This window comes from Aythya marila (genome assembly GCF_965140915.1).
Source record: "Aythya marila genome assembly, chromosome: 3".
Taxonomy (NCBI): Eukaryota; Metazoa; Chordata; class Aves; order Anseriformes; family Anatidae; genus Aythya; species Aythya marila.
In genome coordinates, this window is record NC_139044.1 from 51479996 (window position 1) to 51502753 (window position 22758).

The window sequence follows — 22758 nt, forward strand, 5'->3', positions numbered from 1 at the left end:
GTTATGTGCATGCCTCTTTTGCTCCATAGAGCAGCAGTTTGCAGAATGTATTAGATCCATGGCACTATTTGGTGGTGGTGGTGTTTGTTTTTTTTTTTAGTTTTTAATCGTTCTAATTTACAGAAGACGCTCAGGCTCAGTGCCCTCAGGGAGTAGGCCCCTGACCCTTGCCAGCTGTCCAGCGGTGGCTGACAGTCCAGAGTCACACGCAGCGCGTTCCCTGGGTTCTGCTGCAAGAGCCACCACAATGGTAACACGACTGTGTAAAACCTAAGTGGTGCTGGAGCTAGAGGCACCTCGACTAAGAAGGAAATTTGGTGACAGAAAACATGACAGGTGAAATGTAAGAACTCTGTTAAGACCAGCCCAGGGATGGTGACTGCACAGACAAGAATTGCTGAAGCAAGCCTTTAACAAAGCCCTCTTCCATGTATGTGGAAGTGTTCCTGCCACTTGGCACAAACAGACCTAGCCACTTCATTACCACAGTTCAAACAGAAGCACTGTACAAGGCTGAAAATTAAGGAAAAAACGAGGGAGTGGCCAGACAGCATAGAAGAATTTTTCCTTATTGCACAAGCACGGGATGAATTCAGTACAGATGGAAATTGAGCAGCTGTTGGCATGTGCTCATTGCATCCTTACTTGTGAAACTATAAACCAAGCACCTGCACAGCAACATGATTTAACGCTGGTCTAAACAGCTGCGATATAAAGGAGTGGTTAAGCCTGAAGAAGTGTTGGTACTGCTTCACAAATTAGCTGCTTTCCAGACTAAATAATCCTCTTTTTTTTTATGGATTGTGTTCTACAAAGTTACAAGGCTCAAGGAAAGAGATATTACCATCAGTTGCAGGAAATTAAGTGAAAAAATAGTGTAGATCTTAAACAGAAGCTCAGTATTTACCAGACAACACTGCTGTGCTACAGAGCCGGAGCTATCGTCTTAAAGAGTGTTAGTGCCACTGTTCTGCTTTAGCAGGTCCCTGGTTTTCCTGAGTCAAAAAAATTTCCTGCCTCCCGGAGGAGCGCTAGTTTAAGCTGGGACAAGCCTGAACCATTTTGTAAAGCAATTTAAAAACTCCTTACCGTAGCCAACAAGTTGGGAAAGGGCAAGAGGCCTGCGCACCAGTTGTGTTGGGTCACAGTTTCCAGACACAGGAGTTAGAAGCGATTTAAAAACAAAAAGTTACTGTAGGAAAGTAGTAGGGTTTTTTTCTGGTCAGTTGGCTGGTTTGTCTGAGAGGCATTTCTGGGTTCATCACACCAGGTCCACCACGGGACTCAGGCGCTCTCAGCACTACCTGCATCTCCGCGTTTTCCTACCGTGCCTTGTCACCGGGCCAGCGTGAAGCCCCTTGTCATTGTGTTGAGCTGTCACTCATGACCTAGCGGTGAATTTTAAGTACATTAACAAGATGTTCGTGATAATGGCATTTATAGAACTGTGTGCTTGGGGCTCCTTTGCCTTCCCCTCTGACCCCTGGTTTTCATTACCATTTGCCCTTTGCACCTGCCTTGCAGCACCTGGAGAGGCACATAAGCTCTTTCATTCAGCACACGCCTGCCAGCTGAAACAAGTCTCCGTGTAATTTGACTCATGGGCAGCACGGTGCTTAGCTGCAAGAACCGCAGGCAGCAGCGCTGAGAGGAGCTGGCTGGAAGGAGTGCTTCCAAAATAATGGGTATTCTGAAGGAGATGGACAGAAATCATGGATGTTTCGGTTACTATGACAACTGTTAAAATCTAACGTTATAACCTAAATGGTCACTGTAGAACCACGCTCATTCTGTCCTGCATCACAAACCATTTCTAGGCCATTAATAACAGACCCTGTACAAAGGTTAAGGGTAAATTCTCTAAGGTCAGCGAGCAAAACCATCCATTTATCCATTTAACTGTGTGCTCATCCTGTTTTCTAGCTTTCAGCATCCCTTACATATTTAGCAGTTTTTTTGTGCTTTTTTTTTGTTTGTTTGTTTATAACAGCTGTTTTTTCAAGAGCAGACCCTCTGATGCATATGTTCCAGTATTAATTTTAACTCATATTTTAAAATCTTGAAGATTAAAGCAGATCCCACCAATAGCTTTCACATTTAAGAAAAAACAGGTAACTGCTGAGCTACTTCAGAGACAGCTAGAGAGAATTTGCATTTTAAAAAATATTTATTTAGATATCTGTTGCTCTTAAATTACAAAAGTTAAAAAGAGCACACAGTGCACTGACACACTAACTACTTCTGAAGCTGTTTTAAGACGTAAGGTGACTTCAAGGTAAGACAACTCAGCATGATCCAAATTCAACTATCCATTTCTCATATTTCTCAATGTCCGCAGCAGATACAGATTTAGAAACTTTCTTTAAAGCTATTTCAAAGTCTTCCATAGTTGTTGGCATGTGCATTTCATCTCGGGAAAGATTTCTTATTTCTTCGGGTGTCAAGCCTTCGATACGCCTTCTCATAGCCATCAACGACGCATCTCTGTTAGGTACGGGGTGGGAAGGAAGAAAAAAGAAGTTACCCGATAGAGGATGGCAAGTTCCGTTGTTTGAACATTCCAGTTAAGCTTTTCTGTCTTTTTTGAACGTAACAAGTAATTTTAAACTTTTATAGGAAGATTTCTAAGTGCCTGGAGAGCCGGCAATACCACGCCAGTCATATTTTTCAAACACTGATTTCTCCTCACTGGATCTCTGAGTGGCTCTTATACTAACTACACCAGCTGAACAAATGAGGTAAAGATTAACCTGTTTATCTAAGGCTAATGCATGCCTTTGATGCAGCTGCTGCATTTAGCATTTTTAAGCAGGAACAAGGTGAAGTAATGGTTCACTACTCTCAAGTATAGAAGAAGGAGCTGGAATGTTTTGAATGTTTCCTGGTCCAAATAGGCCTGCATCAAAGAAAGAGCAGTCTATGTTATCTACCTCCGATACATTCAAAGCTAAACAGTAAGCTACAAAACCTGTTCAACCTTTGGCTCCTGGAACTTCTGGTCTCATTAAGTATCAACTGTTGCACTTGCGAAGACATTTTCTTGCTGCATTGTTTGACTGCATTTGGATTTCCAATGTTAATACAAGTAGCAGCTGATGAGCTGAATGCTTTCATAAATGGAAAATACAGATACTGCAGTTCCTGCTATTTCACTGTTATAAAGCTTACTTTAAAAAAAAAAAAGTGCCATTTTGTCTAGCAGTAAAAAAGATGGAAGGGCAATTCAGGCAATATCACAATAGCGTGTCATACCGCATTAGTAGGTGTGGATCCAGAGGGGAAAAAGACTCGTACAGTCTTCTAGGAGGATTTAGAAAGATAGTTTTGGCATATTCCGTTTCAATTTTTCCCCCAAAGGAAAACATAACTGACAGAGTTCTGTGTTCTAGTTGCTAACAGTTATTTAGCAAGCTCATGAATAATAACTAGAACTTCAGAACAGCAACAATGAAGAAAGAGTTGCCTTGTTAAATTCTATCTTAGTCAAATGTCACCGTGCTTTGCTGTTACGTTGCCATTTGTGATCTAAAAGCCAGTTTTACCCAGCCTGTAAAGGGGGAAAGAAAGAGAAGCAAGCCATGCATCTGATTTGCCTCCAGTCAGCAGTTCACATGGAATAGATAAATAAATAATTAAATAAATCATCAGGCGCAGCTGCCACCACTTTCCGACATGAGGTCACTTTGCTGACATTCCAGCACCGACCACCACCTCTGACTGCTTTCTCAAATGCACTCTGAGAGCCTGGCGAGCTATGTTCAAATAATAAGAAGCCACACGCTGGAGTCTCTTCCATTCCAACGGCCTTTCAAGCTTAAAATTCTGCTCAAACAGCGATTCAAAGTCAGTTCCTACTGACATCTAATACGCAATTTAGATGTGATTTTACATTTCCCAAATATGCTTTTTTAAAATAAAGTTTCACCTTCATTTTTCATGGCCTCATGCTTACTGTTCGGATATCAGTACTGCACTGATATCTCTGACTGTTTTTCACTTTGGCTCAGCAAACTTTGGATTTTACCTCAAGTTCTTTAAGGTAGCAGAATAATTTGAGCAAGGCAGAGTTCTTGGCCCAACTTAAGTTTTACTTATCACTAGCAAGTACTGTTAAATTCAACAAATCTGAACTTGGCCTATGTTTATATACCAAGGCTGAAACACAAAAGCACTTTAAGATCAGCCTTATGTCTTCTTGTCTCAATGTATATGAAACAAACATGTCTAATATCTGTCTTCCCTCGCATCATTCACAAACTGTAAACACACAGGCTAACCTAAGTACTTTCTTCTTAATTTCAAGTCATTTCAGATCATGCACATCCAGATCCCAGCTTGTCCACATTTCTGGTTGCTGTCCCTTCATGCTAAGACAACTGCCCCCAACTGAAAGACTCAGGTGTTTGTTTCCTTTCCTATACTGTTTGTCCAAATGAACTTGGATTAAAAAATAAAAAGCAACAGTATACGAGTATACAGTTCACTCATACAACAGTACATGAGTGAAATTCACTCAAAAACATTACAATTATTCCGACTTTTAAACAAGTGTGCTAGTATCCAGTGCAGCATTCATTACAAATACCAAGCACTGTATCTGTAAAAGCAAACAGACTGGAAAAGGCAAACTGCAGCTAAAATGCACAAACTAGCAGGCCTAATGCACTTTTTTCATAACATGAACTTATCAGCACAAACTCCTTTCAAAGCATCACCCACACCAAAACTGAGCTGAACACCAACACAAATTCGTTTCACAAGCAGAACAAATCCATACAGCACTGACTGTGAGCATCTAACGTGCTTCTCCCAGCCACTGTGTAAAGTTCACTCCTAAATGATACCAAGGCTCCGAAGTCTCTCTTCAGCCTTAGGTGACCCTTTGTGCTTCGGTGACAGTTCTGCCTAGAGGCCATCAGTCACCCCTGCAGCCTGGGATGTCCTCTCAGTTGTGCTGACAAACGTTTGCAGAGCTCTACTAGAAATCGAGGCGAGAAACGGATCTGCTTTTGAGGAAAGCCATGAAGTGTTTTAAAACTGGAGCAGTCCTCACCCTGCTCAAAGCACAGCCCCACAACAGTTGCGTTGGCACAACTCGGAGGCCCAGCCTAGCACAACCTGCCACTCTTTAATGCTACCTCCAGAGCCTGAAAGCAGTTACATGGGTGCTTATTAGAGGACAGCAGCATCTTGAGAAGTTTCAGTTGTCACTTGCTGCTCATTGCACAGTTTAGCACCTCTGCAACTGTGCCAATGCAAATGTTTAGATGTAAAATCTAATATTAGACTCTTAAAAGAGCAATCAACAATTGGAAAGGGAAGGAAAAAAAAACTGGGGGAAGGCTTAGAAGGTATTTAAGTGATCGCATGCAAACATGTATTCTTGGCTGCATTAGGCAAAGTACTACCAGCAGATTGAGAGAGGTGATCTTTATCCTCCACTCGGTGTTGGTAAGGCCACACCTGGAGCTCTGTGTCCAGCTCTGGGCCCCCCAGTTCAAGAGAGACATGGACGTACTGGGGAGAGTCCAATGGAGGGCCACAAAGATGAAGAATGAACTGCAGCACCTCTTCTGTGAAGAGAGGCTGAGAGAGAACTGGGACTACTCAGCCTGGAGAGGAGGCAGCTCAGCAGGGGGATCTCAAGGATACCTGAAGGGAAGATGCAGTGAAGATGGAGCCAGGCTCTTTTCACTTTTTTTTTTCTTTTTCAGGCTCTTTTCTTTCTTTCCTGAAGCACAGAAGGTTTCCTCTGAACATGAGGAAGCACTTCTGTGCTGGGTGGATAATTAAGCACTGGCACAGCTTGCCCAGAGAAGCTGCGGGGTCTCCTCCTTGGAGATCTTCAAAAACCACCTGGACACAGTGCTGGGCAGCCTGCTCTGGGTGTCCCTGCTCGAGCAGCTGGTCTGTGGTTCTATACTGAGCAGAGGTGGAGATGGCAGAGATAGAAGGAAAGTTTCTTAAGTCAGCTTTATCACTAAAGCCAACAATGCTAGGTACACAGCTGTTGTGCTGTCACAACATGGTCTGCCTTGTGTTTATCACAAAGAACGCTCCATGTTTTTGCTTCATTAATTCTGTCACTATCACCTGTTACTCCTTCAACAGAACATCCATTTGTATGAGCTCAGTGGAATAACTGCAGCTCTACTGGTTGAAGTCTACCATCCTGTGGATATTCCTCACACAAGCATTTTGGTGTACATGGTGTACATGAAGGAATGTGGAATTTTACCTAAATCACAGCTCATTAATACGTTGCAACTGCTCTTCATCATTGTCATATGACAATATCAAATAGAAATACAAGTAAACATGAATGCCGTATTTTACCTTTTAGCCATACATAAAAGACAAGTTATGGTGTATTCTCATCCAACAATTTTAATCACATAAATTAGGTTTAAAACAACTTTCTCAGAGTTTGTAGCAGTAATAACACAACCGATGCAAAGTTCACATACCTGCATACGTTGGTAATGTCTGCACCCGAATAACCCTCCATTTTTTCAGCTATATTTGCAAGGTCAACATCGTCTGCCAGTTCCAGCTCCCGAAGATTTATTCTTAGGAGTTCCTCTCTACCTTTTGCTAATTAAAGAACAGAAAATTGACATTTACAATCTGCTTTCTGAAAATAAATAATGAATTGAAGAGGGATAAGGAGGAAGGATAAGGAAATGACACTGCACTTGCTACAGAAGTGTTCAGTGTTTCAATTTAACCTGATCCTGAGTTTGTAAATAAACCTGCATATATGTATCAAGACTTTTTTTTTTTTGTTAGACAATCAAAACTAAATGAGTTTTGATATAGTTTTTATGTTAGTCTTTTCAGCCCCTTCTCTCCCCAGGTCTTTATACCTGATGGTAAAGGAATGTAGATTCTCTTTTCTAGTCTTCGCCTTAGGGCTTCATCAATATCCCAAGGAAAATTAGTAGCAGCAAGTACCATGACCATCTTAGATGGATCATCATTTTCAGTGGCCCCTCCAACACCTGCATTGGAGAAAAGAGTAAAATGTACATATGTTTTATTCAGTTTGACATACAGAGAGAACAATATCCACAATTCTATAATATTAAAGCAGCTGTCCAAGTGCAATAATAAAAATAAAGTGCAATAAAGTTCAGGTTTTCAACTGTCTGCCAGACTGCAAGCAGAAATTCAGACTCAGTTCAGTGGGGAGCAATGGCACAGGCTGTACAAGATCAGGAAGTCCCTCCCATCATGGCTGGAACACTTCTACAGCAAAGCTATTTCCATTTCTGTCACTACAGCGTTTTGAATTTTCACACCAATGTCGTGTAACAGCACGCAGGGGCCGGGCAGTGCGCGCTAACAGCCGCGCCAAAGCAGCATTATTCCCTAACAAAAGTTTGTTCACTTCTGAATTCAGGCCAAATGTTTCACATACTTAAGTAGATTCTTATGAACTGCTGAAGTGAATGTTCAAATTCAGTGGACTAAATCATAATTTTTAGACAGTGAAACCACCTCAGCCTCCAAAGCACTGTGAAATGGCTGCTGAACGAAGAAGTTGTATTTCATTAAACTTGCTAGGATCTGCACTTACTGTTTTGGCATATAATCATAGGACTGGGCTAGGGAATAGCCACTGTACCTAGTCTGCCTCAAAATTTGCATATAAAGCACCATTTATGAACTCTCAAGTAAAAGGACTTCAAATAGTTGTTACTAACAAAATTAGCTTCTATACATATTTGAGTTATGAGAATAGCATTACAGCTCTGCTGCTCTTTAAACTCAGACATAAAAGGGTATCAACATCAGAGAACCAGAACATGTAAGTTTCCTGACTCATGGAATTGTATCACAAATTACTGCAGAGATTAGCAATTTTTGGTTGCTCCTTTCTGCTCCCTTCTTGCCAAAAAGGTAGCAAAAAGGGTGCTTCTAACAATATTTTAGTTACCTACTTTTAAGCTTCATTGATTTGCTGAATATTAAGCAAATAGCTGTAATGAACACAGTGCTTTAAGAAGAAAAGTCTCCCAACCACTTCTACAAAACTATTTTCTTTGTTTTTAATTTATAAACCTAGGAGGAAAAAAAATCCCAAAGACATTAAGTATATGGATTACCTTTGAAGTTTAAATTGGAACAGGTGACAGTTATTTAGAACCACTTCTCTACAAGTAAAAAGTAGATGGGTACTCTAGGTAACAACTTAAATGCCATGCTGGCTGCTACATTTATACATGACCCATTTATACTTCTCTCTTTCTGCAGTTCTGAAGTCTTGCATTCTCCGCTGAATCTTCATTGTTGTGGGTTAGTAATATAAGGTCTTTGCTCAGATACTTAAAGACAGTTAAATAATTGGTTTCCTTTTTTATTTCACATGGGCAGTTGGAATAGTGTATTTGTGTGTAATTGCCCCAATTTTATATAAGTCTTTGAAAGAAATTACATCTGAAGAATGAAATTTGGATTTTTTCCCCCTCCTTCAAGTTTCCTTCAGCCCAGAAGCTCCGAGTGATCAGGATATTTACCATCCATTTGAACTAGCAGTTCTGCTTTCACACGTCGGCTAGCTTCATGCTCCTCTGAGGTTCCCCGGCGACTACAGATAGAGTCTATCTCATCAATAAATATAGTTGTTGGGGCATAAAATCGAGCCTGAAGAAAGCAAAAGATAAAGCAGAAGCTGAAATGGCAGTCTACTTCCATTTAAGAAATAGCAGCATAGTCGGAGTTGAGTAATGACATACTTATCCCAATGAATCAGCCCAGAAGTATCAAACAATACCTAACCTCCTGCCTCTTGGATCACCACACAGAGCTATAGAGCAGCTGTGCATCCATTAATGACATTTGAGCAGAACATTTAATGGCAGTCATAACTGCTAGGGCTATTATCTTATTAAACATTTTAAAAAAACATTAGGAATATCATTTTTAATTTTGACAAAGTCATCACAGAACACTTGAATAAGCACTCAGGTGAAGTTAGGACTAACAGCAGGCTAGGACACCGTGATATGGAACCTGTCCAAGAGACAGGTCAACTGCAAGATAACCCTAACCCTTCTGACAATGGAAGAGGTCAAACAAAAGGGTCTACGATAATAAAAGTCATTGCCCTAGAGCATTTATGATGTGCTCCTTTGTGTATATGCATTTGTTTAATTGATGGTAACGATATTAACTTATTAAATATCGTCACACTATACTGCAAAAATTTTCTATTTCCTGATTACTGTAATTGCAACTCTGCTGCCCCCTTCAGCACTTGGCACCCTGGCAAACACTGCATGCAAGCCTGGCAACAAAAAATACTACAGTGTTCTGAGACATCTTCAAGCATTACATGCTCTGAAGCCAACTATATAATTGGTACAGTTTGGAAGTCCACTCATCTTAAATACAAGTCAACCACAACAAAAAACACCCATCCACAACAACAAAACACAGCCTACGTAGGGTTTCCATCCCGAAAGCAATTATTCTCCTTCCAAATTTACCTACAAGCTTGTCCTACAGCACTCATCAGCTTATAGCTAACTATCTCTAACAAGTTAACCCTGAAAATAAAGATGACCCCATTTGTCAGTTTAGAAGGTGTTCACTAATAACCGTATCTTCAATGTACATAGCCAAATCAGAAGGTCCTGAAGTGTCTGAAGTTTGGAAAGTTCTCTCTTACATGTGCTATTAATTCTAAAACTTGGCAAAGTTTCACTATTCCAGAAGTAATTCTACTTCATTATTTATGTCAAGAAACTCCAATCACCATTTCAAACAGTAGACGAACAAGCTTCTCAGACTCTCCTCTGTATTTTGAGGTAAGCGTGGAAGAAGAAACATTGAAAAAAGTAGTCTTGCATTCAGTTGCTACAGCTTTTGCCAGGAGGGTCTTTCCAGTACCAGGAGGACCAACCATCAGCACACCCTATTAAGATAAAAAACAACCACATTTAAATACAGTTGAAGACAGCATTTATCTGTCTGATACCTTTATTTTGTTAGTACTATTTCCCATAAGTATTGTTATGAAAAAGTGAAGAAAATTTATATAAACTGTAAGACACCTGTAATTTCTTGTTGCTCCAAGATCCAATCTCAGAATCCTACTTATGATCACAGGATCAGATTTTTTCATACCTTCCATGGTCTTCTAATTCCCTTAAAAAACTCCGGCATCCACATCGGTAAAACTACAGCTTCCTTGAGCAGCTTTTTAGCTTCTACTAAATCAGCAATATCATCCCTGACAAGAAAGAAAAAGTTATTTGACAGACTCAGACAGACTGCAAAAGAATCAGTCCACAGCTGAAATCAGTATGCAGCTGAACTCATTGTTATATACTGGCTCTTCAGTAATTCAGACAAATGAGTTGGATTTAATTAAGTTCTAATGGCAAAGGCCTACAGCCACAGTTGTCAACCATCCTGTGGACTCCTGCTGGATGCTAAAGCAAAGAGGCATTACCTATTTCACTAAAGCACTGTTGTTCTTATTCACAGCAAGAATAAGCAGAATAAGGAAACCTGGGTAAATTTAGGCTAGTCACAGATGATGGTTTCCTCTTTTGCTAAGAAGTCGGCTGCCTCTTAAAATTCAATACCATCTTCCATCATTAAGAGAACAATTTACTGAAGACCAGTAAATGGAAATCAATTGAAATAAATTTTTAGAATTATTTTTCAAAGCTACAAGTGTATTAATTCTTAAAAATCTTACAGGCTTGTCTTATTTCCTTGAGGGTGACTCTCAGGGCATTCTGCTTACAGCGTGCACTCAAGTGACATTTTGGTTACAAAACATACGAGGTGGAAAGTCAGTTTTAAATCTGAAGTTGTAATTTAAGATTCAGTATAAAAATTGATTCGTATATTCACATATTAAACTGAGATACATGATAGATTTCCTATGCATACAAAGTTGTCAGGGTTTGTTCTTTTTTTTTTAAGCCTACTTCATTTGCCAGAGTTTTGCTCATTTAATCCCCACAAAAATCACATAAGCTTGGAAACATTCAGAACACAAAACCTCCTTTGTATACGGTTTAATATTTAACACATTTATGTAAAGGGTCTGACACGTTGTTATATTTTATACTGGCAGTCATATCACGTCTAGCAAGAACTCAAAGGGTTCCTAAATTGATATAACTTCCTTGTTAATTCGTCTTCTATCTTGATACAGCGCTGGGTAACAAAACAGGTTTTAAATTAAGAGACGCTGTCAGACAACAGAATCTTAGACATTACAAAATAGTGTCTCACAAACTGGTATCAGGACTCTTAGAAGAGGCTGAGTTTTGTATGGGTGAGGAAAAAAGTTCTAAAAATATTCAACTACACAAGAGGCTTAGCTGACTATTTAAGGAAAGCTTTTATGTACTTCTTATAGGTGAGCATAAGCTAAAATATTTAATTCTTATCATAATGTACAAGAGAAAAAAGCAAACAATTCAGATCTGGCAACAGTATTCAAACTTACCATCGAATGTTGGGATTCTGAGAAATGATATCTCTTTCCAAAGCTTCTACTAAATCTTTATCATATCCAGTACTATCAAACTTCTTTGGTTCAGACTCTGAAATCTCAGATGCAGACTTGTTCTACATAGAAGGGATATAGCAGTGTAAATATGCTATAATGGTTATGCTACTAATAGGTTTTCATAACAAGACCACAAGTTTCTAGAAGGCAATATAAAACAGCACAAAAGTTATGAGGCATCTATATTACTGCTGCACTGCAGTATTTATTTGGTTCACTCACACTTCCATACTGCTCTGGTCCCATTTCCTTCTCCCCAAAGCCAGCAAGCAACGATGCAGTTTCTTTGCTTCAGTAGGTAATCAAAACTGCACACACCTATCCCAATATAACAACATCTGCCTCTTCTCACAGAGGTGTTGAAAACTATCCACAGTATTTAGCTGGGCAGGGGGAATTCTCTGTGAAACTGGATTAGCCTAGCCTAGCGTGACACCTTCTAACTCACATCTCGTAGGTATCATAAATATGTCAAGTAGACAAAAAAAAAGTGAAGCAGGACTTTCACACGTAGCTTGAGCAAAGCTGATCCACACGAAGACCATAAAAGCAATAGAAAAGCTAAATAACTTATGACAAGAACATAGAAGCACTTTTGCACTAAGCAGAAGCAAAGAAGCTACACAGCTGAGTAGACTTACACAGAAGAGATCACGCAACTGAGAGCAAATAAAAAGGACTAAACATATCCTTTCTTTTATACACTTAGTAAGCACTAGTTATGACCGAACTGGAAAAGAAAAAAAGAAAAACAAGAAGAAATCCATACTACCCTGCCTCTGCATATGTACGTCCTTTGAGTGAGGATCTTTACTCAAAGAGAATATGATTTAATTCCTACTAACTAGAAGTATCAAACTTCATCGGTAAACATTTCTACCCGTGTAGTTTATACTATCTGCACAGGCCATAACACCTTGCCCACACCATAAGGTTGCTGGAACTAAGAGAAACTTTAGTACATGGACATGAATACAGTGTCCTCGGTATGATCCCTTACTATGATCATTAGCTACATTTATGGAGACCAGAACAAAATTTCAAGCACTCCAGTAGAAAAGAATAGATCCCACATCACTCTCTTTCATGGAGCATGTCAGGTTTTTGTTTGCTCGGGAATCTGGAGCTAACAGCACATCTCAACAACAAGAACAAAAAGTAGGCAAAAGCGTCCCTTTAAGAATAAATAAATCTGGAAATGCTTTGGAACAGACAAGTTGATCTCAGTCTAAACTATATAAAAGCAATAAAAAAAAACACAGGGACATCGCATTTGAATGAGCTCCACCAAGCCTGTTGTCAGTAATTAAATGGTATAATCTTAAACTATTATCTCCAAATTGCAGTGAACAATCCCACATTTGGCAGATCACTTCCTCTGGATGGCTTTATTACTGGGTTTCTGTTTGCTTAAATTAATCCATTTTGTACCCTTCGGTAAGCAAGACTGTCCATAAAGCAAAGATATGAAGTGAGATTAAAACTGGCACACTGACTTGAAAAGAAAAAACATCTTATAGGCATCTAATTTTATAAAATACTAAAGTAAACAAGACTGAGTTTCTCCACATCATGAAGCTATCTGAAAACTTACCTTTTCCTCTTTTCCTTTATTTTGCTGCTCCTTTTTTTCCCGGCCGCGGACTGCCTTCCCTTTATCATTGGGATTTCGAGAGGATGGGCGGTGAGGGCCTCTGACAGCTGCACTTATGCGATTATTGTGACCTCTGCAATCGCTGCACTGAGCAGACTGACGTTTTCTGGGTCCTGGCGAAGGTCTAATTAGTTGTAATATATGCAAAAAGCCTCAGTGCAAAGTCGCTGGTGAGCACTAAATAACCACATCAAGTGGTTACAAGCTATAAAAAACATTTTGCTCAAGATAAAAATCTATCTGCATATATTGATGTTGCACTCAGTGAAATTAAAGGCACCAACAACATTACGAGTCACCATACAGAACATGTAGGTCAGAAAGAAGACAGACGTTTTTAGATAGGCACTAAACATTCACTTTCCCTTTGCCACAAGCTCAGGGCTCATTATTTGCTTAAAGCAAGCTTCTTGCTTTGCCTATTTCACAAATAAACGTAATTCTAATATTTTGAAGCTTAGAAAAAGAAATATATATATATATATATTTCATTCTTATCACAATTGTTCTCACTTCCAATTCAAAGAAGCACAAGTGTAAAAATAAGTTCCCAAGAAACATCTCAATGAGAAAAAGAGTCTGATCTCTCCCATCATTGCCTATCATTCTATTGCTGGCTTAACCTAGGGCTAACTAAAACAGAAGCCAACTCAAAACGTAACACGAAGCTATCAGATTTTAACTTCAGAGAGGTATCGTTTTTGTTTTAAAGGGAAATACAGAGAAACACACACACGCACAAAATAACTTATAAAAAGCATTTCTGAACACCAATCAAGATGTCTTATCAAGATTTTGAAAGGGAAAACACATGCTATTTTTTAACCCTGTCCCTCAAAGCTCTCCTCTCAGAAACTCCAGCTTGCAAAAACTACTGTTTTGGACACACCTATTACCACTTACATAAACATAATTATTTAGGTTAGGTTGGAAGGGACCTCTTGACATCATCTAGTTTAGCCCCCCTGCTCAATCAGGGTTAGAGTGAGCTGCCTAGGGCTGTGCCCAGTCAGATTTTGAGCATCTCTAATGATGGAGACTCCACAACCTCTCTAGAAGATCTGCATCGGAGTCTGACCATTCCCACAGTAAAAGAGCATTTTCTTATGTTCTGGTGGAATTTTGTGCATTTTAATTTGACCTCGTTGCCTTCTGTCTTGTTACTGGCTACTAATGAGAAGAGTTTGGCTCCCACAACTTCATTCCCTCTCATCAGGTATTTATGCACATGGATAAAATTCTCCTGAGCTTTCTCTTGCTCAAGTAATCACCTTTGGTGCCCTGTGCTGGACTCATTCCAGTAAGTCGATCTCTCTCATAGTGGGAAACCCAAAATAGACAGAGCACTCCAGATAGACTTGCCTCCAAATAGACGTCATGCCACCGATAACAATCCTCTGAGCCCAGTCATTCAGCAAGTTCTTAAATCCACCCAGCTTGTCCACTTACCTAACCTGTACTTTGACAGCCTGCCTACAACAACCTTGTGGGAGACAGTATCTACTAAAGTTGAGGTAAATAACACCCACTGATCATCCACCAAGTCAGTCACCTCATTGTAGAGGGCAATGAAGTTGGTCGAGCATCACTGTCCCTTTGTAAATCCATGTGGACAACTCCTGATCACCTGCTTGTCCTTCATGTGGTTGGAAATGTTTTCCAGGAAGATTTTCTCTACCGTCTTTCCAAGGATGACTTATGTATAGTTCCCTGTGTTTCTTCTTGCCCTTCTTGGAGGCAGGAGTGATACTTGATCTTTCCCAGACTTCAGACAGCTCTCCTGGTCACCATGGCCATTCAAAGAGTGGCATTGCAGTGACATCAACCAGCTCCCTCAGCAAGCCATCTGACACGTGGACTTGGGTACCTTCAGTTTGTTCAAGTGCTCTCTAACCTAGTTCTCCCCCAATGAGGGAGAGAGACTTTGCTCCAGACTTTCCCTTTGGTCTCAGGGGCCTGGTATTCCCAAACACCAGCTTTATTGGTAAAGGCTGAGACAGAGAAGACATTAAGTACCTTGATCTTCTCCACATCCATCCATCCCCTGCCCCATTCATCAGCAGGCCCACGTTCATTTATGTACTTACAGAACCATTTCTTGTAACCCTTCATCAGATTCAGTTCCAGACTGGTCTCCGCTTTTCTAATCCTTTTCAGATCCAATATATCTGACTCCTCCTGGGTCACCTCTGCACACTTTTGGTCCAAGTTCACTTCAGCTCACCCATGCAGGCCTCCTGTCACCTTTACTTCACTTCTTGCTTGTCAAACTGGACCCTTCTTCAGCTTGGAGGAGTTGATCCTTGAGTATCAGCCAGATCTCCTAGACCCTTCTCCTCTCCAGGGCTGTATAACATGGGATTTTTCCAAGCATCTCTGAGGTTGAAGTCAGCTCTCTTGAAATCCAAGGCTGTGGTCATGTTTCTCTTCTTTAGATCTTGCACTCTGTAATATTAGTCACTGCAGCCAACGTTGCCCTTCTCCTCAGTTTTTCCTTACAGTATCTCCTTTCAGTATCGTGTACAAAGCATCCTTCCTTGTTGGCTCCTTAATTACCTGTGCTAGGAAGTTACCATCAGTGCACTCAAGTGCACTCAAGAAATCTCCTAGATCATTTGAGCTCTGCTGTGTTGTCTTTCTAGCAGATATCAGGCCCTGGTAGGTGCAAGGCTTAGAGTTGTTTGTAATGAGACTGCTCCAAGTTTCAAACAAACACACACAACAGCAGCATATTGTAGCATAACTGACCAGTTCGTGGAGATCAGGGTACCAACTTGCTACACGAAAAGAACTGAACTTGGCACTTCAAGATTTTCCCATTACTCTGGTAACATTTCATCCTTGTCGTGTCAGATACACGCAGAATCGTTTTAAAGTTGATGAAAAGAGCAATTCAGGAATAGACTTGAGCTTCCACAGAATGACAAGTTTAACTCAACTCAGAAAAAAACAAACAAATGCATGCACAAAGAACCTTGACATTGGTCAGCCTATAAAGGACAAAAGCCTCAGAATGTTCTGAAGGACAATGCCTCAAAATGGCATCTCCACCACCATGGTGTATTATAAGTCATACAAGCTCTGAACAGAAATTGCACAGGAGCAGGCTGAAGTCAAAGCACACTTTACACTGATAAATATTAATTTAATGTCTCCAGGTTTCTTCTTACCTCCGTTCAGCAGGTACTGGCAAAGACCAGACTTCTGCATCATGAGCTGGTAATTCTTGTTGTGAAGCTTTCAAAGGAGTACTGTCTAGTTTAAAGCTCTCTAGTGTTTTCATTATATCTTTCACATGCTTAGCTTCCACGCTTATCTCCTGCCAAACCTGATAAATAGAAAAAAAGGTAGATTACACACAGTGCAAGTAAGTTTGTCGTAATCTTCTCTTTAAGCCTATGTAATGCCTGGATGGATTCCACAAGGTTTCATAAGTTACCTCATCCTACTTAAAGAGACAAGAATAATGCACATCAGATATTAAAAATGTTCTTCTGCCTTTCCCAGCACACTTCAAGAATAAAAAAAAAGATTTTGAATTTAACACTGAAAAGATTTCTGACAAGTTTTCTGTATTAAGCAATACACATGAAAAGAGTATGACAGAAAAGAGTGCGACCTTATCAACTGAATGTCAATGTGGAAATGATGGCTTACGTTAAGGATAAGTTAACGTGGCAGCCACAACTCAGTTTCTATTAAATGTCTGTTAAGTCACACTACTGGAACAGAGAGAAATATGACTATTCAAAGTAATACTAGCTAGAAAAAAAAGCTCCAGCATAAACAGAAGCTGACAAGCCAGATATTGCACTGGCTCCCATAGCTGAGTTTCACTCCCTATTTGTCAGTGTCAGAGCCAGAATTCGTAATGAAGCCTTACACATGTCTGTAAAGTAACACTAAAGTTTATCAGAGAGCAGTGCAACAATTTTTGAACTTCTGTTCAATAAACAAGGTGCTCTTTGCTAGTTTAATGCTTTACCCTCAAAATGTCCCAGAAAAGGATTATTTACCTGTTGCCATTTCTGCTGCAGATAGGTATCTCTGACAGAGTAGAGGTACTTATTCATCTGGTCAAGAACTCCCTGGTAGTAAACCAGTGCAGAGTCATAGTTTCCCAGTAAGGCATACTCACGAGCCAGCTTTACATTCTCACTGATCATAACAAGGCTCATGTTCAACATGAAGCTGAAAAAGATAGTAAACACATTAAGGAAAAAAATCCCACAAGCCAGGAACAGAGCAAATTTTTGCAACTATTTTCACGTGATTGTTACCCCACTGGGCATATCAAAACACAGAAACAGCAAAATACATTGGTTAGAAAAAGGTTCCAGAATGAATGTCAGCCATGGAAAAGGAAAATTGCTTCTCTATTGGTAGAAGTGGAACTTTTCACTTCATGTGATGAGGATTCTGTTTAAAATTATATACAAGACATGCAGATTTAACACGCCTTTACAAACCGCAACTGCATTATCTCCTTCCCTCTTCATTTGGTATTTTATTCTTAGTGCTACAACAGTCCCCATACTACAATGATTTGCTGTTAAAAACTAAGTTTTTCTTCCAGATGCATTAGGTTCTGTTTTTTTATTATTATTATTATTTATTTTTCTGCCTTAGCATTCCCCATATATAAACTTAACAGCCTGATTCTGTATTGTGGATAAGTTTTCCCTTTTTCTTTTTTTTTCTTTTTTTTTTTAAACAGATCTTCAGTTTTGTTTAATATTTCCTTGAAACAAATATCCACCTTCCATGCCCACCTTGCCCCTTCCCATCACCCTCATTTTCAAACATCAGAGCCTCTGTTTTGAGGCAGGTAAGATATCACTGAAATTTAAGGAAAAGCCAGAATCGAACACTCGGTGTGCGGCTGCCCACTTTACTTAACATACTGTTCAAACCATGCTAACTTTCCCATAAGCGCTTTTTGGGAGCAAACACTACCGAATGTGACCTCTTCTACTTTGTAGCATTAGCAGAATCTGTACTCTTAGATTAGAATAGCACAGAATTATTATTTGCACGAGTACTGCAATAGCTAGACTAGCTAGCAAGTAGATTTACTCTTTACAGTCCTGCCTTCATCCACAGAGCAGTCCTCCTCAGGTTTTACCCATTATTTGCACATCCTATGCCCTTGCTCTCCAAGATACCTGCACCACCTCTACTTTCCCTGTTTCCTTCACACCAAGAATTGTCCTGCTCTCCTCCAAGTTTCCCAGACCCAAGCACAGACAACATCAAAATAAGCAAATAAACAAGCCTGCAGGAGAGTCTTCTTGCTCTCGTTTCAGCACCTTTACCCAGCACCAGTAGGAAGCAACTGCAAGCAAGCAATTACTGCTAAGCCCTGGGATGAAGCATACTTGATACAGATCAACTATTTAAAGAATGTAAGAGGCACTGAATTCACGCACGCAATAAACAGACTTAAGACTGAACAATTTGAAGACCAGGTCATGGTCAAATTTGGACACATTAGCAGAGGTTTCAGAAGTCACACTGCTAAAATGCGAAGTCCCCACCGTGAAGATGAGCTGCTATGTACCTATCAAACAATTTAAAAGCTTCCACTCCTCCGTTTTCTGTTCCCTTCCCCAGCAGCGTTACGCCTGAATACACAGCTGATCCGCTCTTGAGCCAGCAGAGCCTTTTCCTTCCTTTCTCTTCCTTCCTCAGCTTCCCTCGAAGCTGCAGAGAAAAGTTTCTGCCCAAGTGGCAAAACTTTGCCAACAGGACAGCTGAAGGTGGGCCCGGCAGTGGCTGTACCCTCCCTAATCTCACCCTGGCCAGAGGCTCGCCGAGCTAGCCACGGGGATGTGTACAAGCTGATAGCGTGAGCGTGGCCAGCAGCTCCGCACACCGCCACATCCCACTCCAATTAACCTGCGGAGACAGAGCTCGACTTGGGAGTTTTGGTTTTTACCTCAGGAGAAAGAGCCTGAAGGTGTTTGCCAGCTGCCGGATGGATCATCACGCAGATATTACTGAAGTTTTTACTGCTATATTTAGGAGCAGGCTTTTCCACCCGTGCTCATCCTACCAGATACACCTGTTTGCCTGTCCTGTGAATCCAAACTGATGACTAACGCCTCTGAAATCACGCATTGAGCAAGATGCTAATAAAGGTTTTAAAAATCAAGTAATAGCAAGTTACTAAAGCCAAGCCAGACTTTCAAACACTGTGAGAAGTCATCTAGAAAAAAAAAAAAAAAAAAGAAAAAAAGAAGAAAAGTAAAATGAAACAGTGTAGAAACACTTGGTATTATTAGAGTAATCACGCAGAACAGCAATTCCGCGTAAGTATTGGGGTGGAGGGGGGCAACTTTTACAAGTGGAAAAAAACTAATAGCAGGAATCAAAAAAAAAAAAAAAGGTACTGAGGCTAGGTTAGGAAGAGATGAGAGCTCAGGACCCTGATGACAGTATTGCACATAACAGACAAGCAAATGTGATTTTAGAGAATAAAAGATGGACAGAAAAAAGGACTGGACACAGAAGAAAGATGAGCTAACATCTAACAATGAACAAAATTAGAAAGTATCCTTTGCAAAGGACCTAATTCCAAACTGCTTAATTTTTAAAGTATTTTCAAATACCTCGTGCTGTCACGTAACAGGATGTCCAAGCAGCAAGGCTGCACTTATCAGCTATGACCTTCCCGTGAATCATACCCAGTGAAATTATCTACGTCCCAACAGCAACAAGCTTGTAAAGTTGACAAGGAGCAGGACAGAAGACAAATAACCTCAGTGCTTTGTCTTGTGGTTTAATTCTACGTGTACACACACACTTCACAACACTCTCTCTTCACACTAGCTGTGAGCATTTTGGGCTCCCACAGAGCAACACAAAAGAAACCCATCAAATTAACCCATCTCCAGTAACAGAATACACTTCACCATTTGCCCCAAGCACCCAAAATACTTCCAGAGTTTGAAAGAGCCAGGAGCAGCATGGGTTGAAACTAAGGGAGGTTCAAGGTATCTGCAGCTTTGGAGAATGAGGTTTGGGAACTTATTTTTGTTTTTTTAGTTTAAAGGTAACAGCCTGACCATCATCATGGAAACACTGGGGATGCATCATGTTTTCAGTAACAACTTTAAGGAATTATCAAGAAATACCTGAAGTTGATCATGTTACAGTATGGGAAGCTGAACACTACAAAGTCCCCCATACACATAAAGAAAAAAATAATAATATTGAGATGTTGGGAGGGAAGAATGAAGTCAGGGTCTATCAGTTTCTGTGTAGGACCCACCGGCTCCTCTGGTGACTCAGAGGACAGCACAAGCCCTACCAGGAAAATATTTCTGCAGAGTCCCTCAGCCAGCCCTTAATGCCTGGACTATGTCAGAGCCAAGCCTTGGCGAGGTGTTCCTGTTCCCATTACCCCAGTCTGCTATGCAGGCTTCGACATCAAAGCAGCCACGTGAAATGCAGAAAGCTCTCTCAGCAAAACACGGAAAAACCCAAAGCGAGAGCTTTCAGGAACCAATTTTTGCCCGCAGCGTTGTGTGACGGGACCACATCGCCTCGGAGCTCCCTCCCAGCTGTAGCATCCTACTCTCAAACAGACCTGTTGATAACAAATGCTGGAGTTTGGAGCGTGGCTGTGCCAAGTACCCCAAAGACCCTACAGGTGCTGGGTTATGGGGCACCAAACCACCTGCTCGGTGCGTTTAGCAGTGAGGGCGGTGGAAGGCAAACACCACCCCACAGGGGCTGCCCCCACGGACACCCACCGCGCACCCCCTCGGCGGCTGCAGCGGGGCCTGCAGCAAAACCCCAAGGCGGATTGCGTGAGGAAGAACCGAGAAAAGTCGGGAAAGAGGGAAAACGAGGAACGGGGAGCGCCCAGCCCAGCCAGCACAGACCCCGCTCCCCGCCCCGAGCAGCGGCAGCCCCGCACCCCGCGCCCCCCCGGGGTCCCCAGCCCACCGCCGCCTCCCCTCCCCTCCCCTCACCTCAGGGCGGCCGCGCCGCTGCCCTGCCGCGACCGGGGGGCACCGGGGAGCGCTCGGTACCGCGCTGGCGGCTGCCGGGAGCCCCGGGGCCGCCGCTCCTGCCTCAGACGGGACGGGAGGGGAGGGGAGGGGGCGGCCCCGCCTCGTCTCTGCTCAGCCGCCTCCTGCCGCCGCCGCCGGTTTGAAGGCAAATCCGGCTGCGTCACTTCCAGCCCCGCCGCCGTGCGGGCTGGCGGCACCGCGCAGCACGGTTAATGCTCGTTTCGGCGCTGGTAGTGAGGTTTCGGCTGTTTTCTTTAATATATTACTTAAAAAAATATATAAAAATAAAAAATAAATAGATAGAAAATGTTAAAAAAGTGTAACTGCATTGGCCGGGAATCGAACCCGGGCCTCCCGCGTGGCAGGCGAGAATTCTACCACTGAACCACCAATGCGGCCCCGCGAAGGGACTCCGGGGCTGCTCAGTTAAAGGGCGCGGGGCCGGGCCCTGCCCGCGCTACCGCCGGGCTTCAAACGGGGCGGGACCGCCCCCGCCCCGCCGCGGCCGTTTGAAAGCTGGCGCCGGCCGTTGAGGGCAACGGCTGGGGACGGCATTTTTATCGACTTTTTTTTGTTGTACGCTTCGTTTAACGGCACACGGAGCCGCCGCACGCACACACGGTGTTTTAGCTAAAGGCGCACAAATCCCCTTTTTCTCATTTGTTTGATTTTCCGGTTATAAATTCACTCAGAAATCGAGCAGAGCCCAGGAGGTGGTAGGGGCTGAGCTCACGTAACGCCACACAGCTTCCTCGTTTCAGCCCGTGCCATTCCTACTTGTTTATTTACTCTTAAAGCTGAGTGAATTCCTCCCCAGAGATACGGTGGCATTAAACAAATTACAGTAACACAAAGATGCCTCGGCCATCTCAGGAGCTCCCGTTAGCAGGGCTCTGAGGGGACCTCACCACCAGCCTCCCAGGTGATTTTTCAGTCTTTCCTCTCTTCCTCAGACCAGGCGTTAAAGCACATGAACCGCCCCTGGCCAGAGGTGAGGAGAAGGAAGGAGAAAGGTCCCACAGCCATAAAGCATATTTGTGCTCCTGAGGAGGAAGGATTTCACACGGCGAGGAACGCAGCGCCACCAGCACAAGCAGGGCCTGCTGCAATATAGTTTGCAACCTGCAAAGAGGTGCTTTATTTACATATTTACTTCCTGTAATTTAAGACAGGTTTTTCCTAGTGAAGAGCATGCATGCATTCCTTCCACAGAGCATGCGCATTTCCTGCTTTGCAGAAATCTCCAGATCTTGAAACTGCTATAAAGGGTGAAGTTCTGGGGGAAAAAAATGCATCGTGTACAACAGGGCAAGGAAATCCAGATACCAAGCTCAGCGTGGCAGGGGCCACAGAACAATGCCCTTGGGTACTGTGTCCCATATGGAGCAGTGACTTATCACCTGTCTAAATAGACTCAGTTGCTCAGCAACAAATAGGATCTAAAGGTTGGGCACAACAGAGCAGCTTTATGATAGTCCATAAGGGCGAACTCGAAAGACCTGCAGTCCTACGTAGTCCTAATTATGTTTATCTCATCCATTTTACTC

At 41.9% G+C, this 22758-nt stretch overlaps 1 protein-coding gene across 2 annotated transcripts; it reads right to left on the reverse strand.

The window, feature by feature from the left end:
* Positions 1-2156: 2156 nt before the first annotated feature.
* On the reverse strand, positions 2157-21295 carry KATNA1 (katanin catalytic subunit A1). Of its 2 annotated transcripts, XM_082758329.1 has the most exons (11): positions 21170-21295; positions 17207-17381; positions 16361-16518; positions 13131-13314; positions 11474-11595; positions 10132-10237; positions 9761-9919; positions 8520-8646; positions 6867-7001; positions 6468-6594; positions 2157-2484 (listed from the first exon to the last, which is right to left on the reverse strand). In XM_082758329.1, exons 2-11 carry the CDS (start codon positions 17375-17377, stop codon positions 2286-2288), a joined length of 1488 nt encoding a protein of 495 aa, XP_082614455.1. In that variant the 5' UTR covers positions 17378-17381; positions 21170-21295; the 3' UTR covers positions 2157-2285. The 2 variants fall into 2 exon arrangements, with proteins under 2 accessions (XP_082614455.1, XP_082614456.1); XM_082758330.1 differs by lacking the exon at positions 21170-21295 and having other exon boundaries at positions 13131-13303; positions 17207-17344.
* Positions 21296-22758: the final 1463 nt, after the last annotated feature.